Here is a 7,162-nt window from a genome sequence, read left to right as displayed (position 1 = left end):
ATTTTTTTTTTGTATGCTTCTAATGAGGGATTTTGTCTATTTTCATTATCTAAATGATTTTGTTTCCCTAACTCTAAAAGTCTTGTTTTACACAGTTTATTTCTGGACCCCTGATAAGAGATAACACATCCTCTTAAAAACGCTTTCAAAGTTTCCTAAAGTAGTCCTGGGGAAACTTCAGGGGTATCATTATTCTCAAAGAATATTTCCAACTGTATAAGCATGTAATCATAACATTTAGGATCATTGACAAGTCGAGGCTCCATTCTCCAATTATTAAAGGCAAGTTCAAATGTGACAGGAGCAAATTTGTATATCATGGATCTTATTATACATGATATTGCAAATTAATTTATTTTCTACTAAAAAGTAATCAGTGTGTGTATATACATTGTGAACTTGTGAATGAAAGGTATAATCTCTCGCGGTGGGATGAAAAAGTCTCCATATATCCACTAAATTAGAGTTGTTAATAAAAGCATTCAAAAAGTTCCCTGAGCTAGACTGAGCTCAAGGAACTCAGTAGAAGATGACCTGTCCAGGCTCTCTTAGAAGATGACCTGTCCAGGAATGTGTCCAGGACACAGTTAAAGTCGCCCCCTACAATTAGATTAGTTTGAGACATATTAGGAATAAGATCAAATACGTTCTTGAAAAAATCTGGGTCATCATAATTTGGAGCAATAACATTCACTAATGTAATGGGAAAGGAATGCATCTAACCAACAACTAGAACCAGCGGCATGAGACGAAGTAAGCTAAATTGAAATGAAATTTTTAAAAATAGTATCAGAACAGTAATAATAGGAGTAATAACACACAAATGAAGTATTCTAGAAAACACCTAACATAAATATCTTATTCATTGACCAACAAGTGCACTCAACAAGTGATCACACATCTCAATTACGCAACATCCTTAGAACAGTCATCCTGATCCAAAGCAGTTTTCTGCAAGCTTAATGGCCTTGTCTGGGTCCGTGAAGTAATGTTCCTTGCCATTGTACATGACCCTTAATTTTGCTGGATACTGTAGACCATACTTGACACCACGTTTGCCCTTTAGCAATTCCCTTGCTTGTTTGAAAAGCGTGCAGTGTTTAAAACTGCTGGCGGGTAATCAGGGAAGATGTTGATTCTTTGCCCTTTAATAGTAACTTGCTGCAACTTTCAAGGTACATTTCACATTCAGACCAGCTCACTTAAGTTCTGTAAGTTGCGAGTTGGGGCCCATGGAGATGTGCGAGGAACATCATTGGCCACTGTTACAGAGCCAGGTCAGAGGGGTGCCAATATCACCATGTGTGCTGCCATCTCCAATGATTGTGTCCGGTGTCACATACCAACTACTGGCTCACACAGTTCAGAATGCCTCATCAATGCATTGAATGAAAGACTGGTTCCACCTGCAAAGAGAGAGCTGTTGAGGCCTGGCATGACTCTGTATCTGTCTCATCATTTGAGACAACATTGCCTTCCAACTCTCACCTTGTGAATGAATGGCTTCCAGCAAATCCCCGTATGATGATGCAGTTTTTCCCTGCATACTCTCCTTTTTTGCATCCAATTGAGGAGACTTTATAAAATGATTTTCTCAAGTCTTGATGATCTGCTCCTATTAAACAATAAAGAAAGTAAGACATTTTTTTTTATATATATACATAGTTTAATAGCCTACTATTCTTTTTGGCAGAATTTATCATTTTAATCAATTTAATTATTTCCTGGATTTTGTATCACCATAGTCCCTAAATGTATGTGAATGCAGGAAATGGGATTCAAGCCGGAAACATTTCCCCCATTTTGTGCCCCCCCCATTCTCAAACCAAAGTTACACCCATGGTAACGATAATAATAATAATAATAATAATAATAATAATAATAATAATAATAATAATAATAACTGAGGTTTTGCAACTGAGTTTTTATGTTTCTCTGATGTGACATTAGAAGTTTTTAATCATTTGTACTGCTCACTTGTTACCTCTTATGAATCCTCTGTACAGCTTTCACATCAGTAATATCTGCCCCTCATTCTTCCTAACATACAAGTTATAACACACTCAGATTCTTGGTCTAGCTTTGTCCCTCCATTCTCCCTGAGATTTCTGTAATAAATGCGTCAAGATGTTACGTTTTAAATCAGGTCTGGGGAATGAGAAGGTCACGGCAAAAAGTACTTTTTTCTTCTGATTTTTTTCAAACTATAATGTTCATTTATGGGGCAAAATATTGTTTTTAAAGCAAATTGTGCAATTGTGATTGGAATGAAGCTCTTTTTCTCATGTTGTTATTCAAATGAGTGAAAAGTGACACCCTCTGGACATGATGAGCACACACAGCTTTCTTTCAGCCATTTATTGTCAACAGCTACTTCCCCACTTGGTTTATATCATGGGAGAATCTCTCTCTCTCTCTCTCTCTCTCTCTCTCTCTCTTTTACATAAAATTAGTTTACAGTATTCAGGTCACTTCCAGCTATGACTTCAGGATGTGAGTGTGACACTGACACAAGGAGAACCATGCAGGGAGAATATAAGAGACTACATAATGAGAGCAACTAGAACACAGGATCCAGCCCAAGACTCTGGTGGTGTGTAATACCAACACTATAATTGCTGCACTGATATCCAGCTTTGTATTATAAAAGCTACAAAAAAGCACAGTAAAGCCATACACATCTGACCATTTCTGGCCATGGTGCAAACACACCGCCTTTCCTGGGCCGTAAATGTGTCTGGTTTATCACCATGGGGATTTATAGATAATTAAATTGCTCAGCACAGGACTTTGGACCAGCAGATGCAGTTCTGGATTGCTACATCTAAAAACAGTTTCAATAATTATCACTTAGTACAAAATGGTGTCGGTTTTTTAAACATATAGAATTATAACGTCTAAAGCCAAAGTAGAACCTCAAAGATAAAGTGTTTATAGGTAGAGCTGAAACTATATTAGCTGGTTCAATTTCCAAACACTTATTAAATCCACAACAATAAAGTTCTCAGAAAATATGCATCATATCCACGTCATGTGTTTAATTCATGCCATGAAACAAGGGAATGACATCGTATATCATTCCCTTTTATCGTGTTTATAAATAAATCTTCCATGACAACTGCAGTTGCTCCCTGACCAAAGGTCTGATTATTTTATTGCACTTGAAGAGGAAAGGCTGTATTTCCTTTTGCAACTGACCTCGCAACAGATTCCTTGCTCTTAATCCTGTTATTATTCATTCGGAGAGAACCACTAAACAGGTCTGGGATCAGAAAACATAACAATCTAGCAGTAATGATGACGCACAATGACTCTTGTCCTCTGCCTCTACTCCACCCAGTCCTGTAGTTCCCTGTTACAAGTGCTAGGAATAGGAGGTCTTTTTTCTTTTCTCTGTGCATCTGGGAAACAGGCCTGGGCTACTACACTGGGAAAAATATTTAAGACTTAGAACTGAGAAAATACACAGCAGAACCATGCCATCAACTGAGAAGATTTTGTACTTCCTGTCCAGCGCGTTGTTAACTATAATCGGGGTGGCTGTCCTCAGTTATGGGATGACGGCGGAGTGGTCCTTCTCCACCATGGCCTGTTCACCTGTAGGAAGCAAATTCTTTAATGGATCTGCAACCATTTTCATGGGCCTGTTCAAAGGCAGAGAGTCCCATGTATCCTGTCCTCGGTTTACAAGTGAAAATGATGTTGTTGGTAAGTTAATGAGGTAAAATAACAAGTCAATTTAAAAAAGCTCAGATTACTGTGACAATGTTAGTGTTCTTTATTTAAAAAAAGGTAGTCTTTGTTAAATAATATATTATGTAATAAAGCATAGCATGTATATTTTTTTTATTGTATTTAATGTTTAAATATTAAAATATCAGATTTCTCAAATTAAAAACACCAGATTATTTTAGTGTATACATATATATATATATATATATATATATATATATATATATATATATATATATATATCCTAAAAAAATCTGGTGTTATATTATATATAATCTATATATATATTATATATATTATTTAAAGGTAAATGTTAATCATGACTGTTTTAGCTTTTTGGTTCAGAATTCAACTGCTTTCTTCCTTGTTTCTGTTTTCTATACACTTTATTTTGGAAAAACAGTGATTCACAGTAAACATCCTTGTATATTTACACTTATTTTTATTATATTATACATTCATTACCATATTTATTACTCTAAGTTATCAGATATCACAGTGAGTGTATTAAGAGTGTACAAATTTTTTCCTACTAAGCTCTAGTAAAACATCACATATTTCAATTATTTTCCCACTGTCTAACAGTTCCCACTGTCTTTGAGTCCATAGCCTTGTGGAGTACAGTGCTTTGTTTGTTCTTTTTGTGTGTGTCACTGAAGCTGTTCTGGATATTTGTTTTGAAAACTGTTATATTTGATATTTTTTAAACCAGACTGATATTTACCACTAATATAAAATCTTCTCTGTGACAGTGTATGAAAGGTTGGGTGAGATAGGGGGCGCTGGAGAAACCTTACATGTCCTGGTTGTTGTGCTCTTGGTCTTTGCTCTGCTGGCCTCTGCAGGTAGCATACTCATCACTCTCTACAACACCATCAGTAATCCATATGAAACCTATATGGGTCCCATTGGACTGTATGTCTGCAGTGGATTAAGTGGTGAGATATTACACACACACACACACACACACACACACATACTGCATTTAATACAACCTCTCAGAAAGTAATCTGTTCAGTGTATATTAGACTCATCTTTTCAGAAGAACAGAACAAAAATATCAGTATCAAGTTTGATTTGTCATACAAAGATCAGGCATAACATTATGATCACCTGCCTAATATTGTGTCGGTCCCCTTTTGCTGCCTAAACAGCCCTGACCTGTGATGCACTGTGTATTCTGACACCTTTCTATCAGAACCAGCATTAACTTCTTCAGCAATTTGAGCAACAGTAGCTCGTCTGTTGGATCGGATCACACGGACCAGCCTTCGCTCTCTAGGTGCATCAATGAGCCTTGGCCGCCCATGACCCTGTCACCGGTTCACCACTGTTCCTTCCTTGGACCACTTTTGATAGATACTGACCACTGCAGACCGGGAACACCCCACAAGAGCTGCAGTTTTGGAGATGCTCTGATCCAGTCGTCTAGCCATCACAATTTGGTCCTTGCCAAACTCACTCAAATCCTTATGCTTGTCCATTTTCCTGCTTCTAACACATCAACTTTGAGGACAAAATGTTCACTTGCTGCCTAATATATCCCACCCACTAACAGGTGCCATGATGAGGAGATCATCAGTGTTATTCACTTCACCTGTCACTGCTCATAATGTTACGCCTGATCGTTGTATACCACAGCAATTACAATTTATTATTCAATAAAGTTTATAGTTAACTTTTGTGATGTGGAACGTCCTTGAAAAAACCCTTCAGTTATTCACTCACCAGATCTCATTTTCTCTCCAGTGAAATGAATAAGACAAATATAACTTGTTATAGAGAACTACAAAATACCTTTTTATACTGAACACCTTGCCATGTCAAACCTTCTGACTGTTACAAAGCACTGACACTGAAGACTGGAGAGACCTCTCAAAAAATGCTAAATAACTGTATTAAAAGAAAAAGAAAAGAAAAGAAAAAACCTTAAACCGGTACACAGTTTTGAAATCCATTTATTTGGACATTGTGTTTCTGTGGAAGGTTTCTATAGACATGATAAAGTATTAGAGCATTAATAAAAACCTGTAATTTGATTTAAAGCTGCCATTATATCAGAGCTGCTTGTTCAATGTTCAGTGCTAAGCGGTATTAAACTATTATAATTATTCTAAAGTCTGTATGAATTCATCTCATTATCTCATTTTTTCTTTTCTATAGCATGCTTGGCATTTCTAGCAATGGCCCTGTACTTTATTAATCTGGTTGCGGTCAACGTTCCAAAGGACATGCTGATTGCAAATATAAAACAGAGCGTCATTCTGAAGGATCCGGACGTGAGATTCCTGACTGGCTTTTTTATGATTGTGCCGTACATTATCGTTGACCTGTTCGCCATTTTCCTGGTGTATCTGTACGCGCACATGGCCTACAGACAACGCATGGAACAGCAGAGACCCACGGAGGACGCGCCCAAAGAGATTCTGATGTACTAAAATGTAAAGGAGTCTATCCATAAGACTATGTGATCACAGACATGAACTGATGATAGGAGCAACACAGATGTTTTGGATGCAAAGCAATACAAAATTCATTACATTCTGCTTGTCTGTTTTTTCCTAAATATATTAAAAATACGTTTTGTTCTATTGTTTTCTGCCCTAAGGATTTGATGTAACTGAATGGCTTCAGAATACACCCAGAAATGATTGAAGAAAACCGTACGTTTATATGTGTGAAGGGAGTTATACTGTACATATCAGCACCACTTCACACATATCAGCTTGTAAATATAGCCATAATTATTTATTGATACCAAAGATCTCTCTCTCTGATTATTTCCTTCCAGCTGTCATTGTTGCTTAATATGAACCCTTTCATGACCTGTTGAATTCGACCACATTAGCAAAACACATTACTGTCTCTTTTTTGGAACTCAAAAAGATTTGTCAGAGATTTCAGAATTCCAGGGATTTGGAACTTTTAAATATAGGAATCAGAAAGTGGACTCTTTATGGAATTGTCTTGTAGTTTTACTGATTAGTGAGACTTATTGAGCAGTTGTTTAATTGGTCATTACTCTTCTTTTTGATCTGTTCAACCTTCAACCGTTTTTCTGACTGTGAAATAACACTAACATTAATTATTTCTAAATAAGTAGAAAATAGAAATAGCAAATAAATAGAAGTAAATTATTTCGCTGTATTTAAACAAATAAACTGTATCAGATTTACAAGCTTTTCATTCATCACTGGACCGTCACATGTCCAGCGTTCATATAAATTCAAAAACACATTGGACGGTCAAATCTTGACCTGTTGTATAAAATATGAGACAAATCTAAGTCGCTTTATGTCTGGATAAAGGCATCTGCCAGTAATTCCATGAATGTAAATTCACCACAATATTTAGGAAAAGACATTGTTATGGTATACTTTACTTGTTTCACAATATGTAAGAAAACTTTAATCGTTTAAAATATAATAAT

The 7,162-nt window shown here is 36.2% G+C and overlaps 1 protein-coding gene across 1 annotated transcript; it reads left to right on the top strand.

The window, feature by feature from the left end:
- The first annotated feature begins 3,362 nt into the window (after window positions 1–3,362).
- LOC131363888 (clarin-3) lies at window positions 3,363–6,802 on the top strand. Its single transcript, XM_058406853.1, has 3 exons — window positions 3,363–3,708; window positions 4,485–4,670; window positions 5,896–6,802. Exons 1-3 carry the CDS (start codon window positions 3,477–3,479, stop codon window positions 6,168–6,170), a joined length of 693 nt encoding a protein of 230 aa, XP_058262836.1. The 5' UTR covers window positions 3,363–3,476; the 3' UTR covers window positions 6,171–6,802.
- The last annotated feature ends 360 nt before the right edge of the window (window positions 6,803–7,162 follow it).

The sequence above is a fragment of the Hemibagrus wyckioides genome, linkage group LG13 (assembly GCF_019097595.1).
Source record: "Hemibagrus wyckioides isolate EC202008001 linkage group LG13, SWU_Hwy_1.0, whole genome shotgun sequence".
Lineage (NCBI taxonomy): Eukaryota > Metazoa > Chordata > Actinopteri > Siluriformes > Bagridae > Hemibagrus > Hemibagrus wyckioides.
This window is presented reverse-complemented; position numbering and strand designations above follow the sequence as displayed.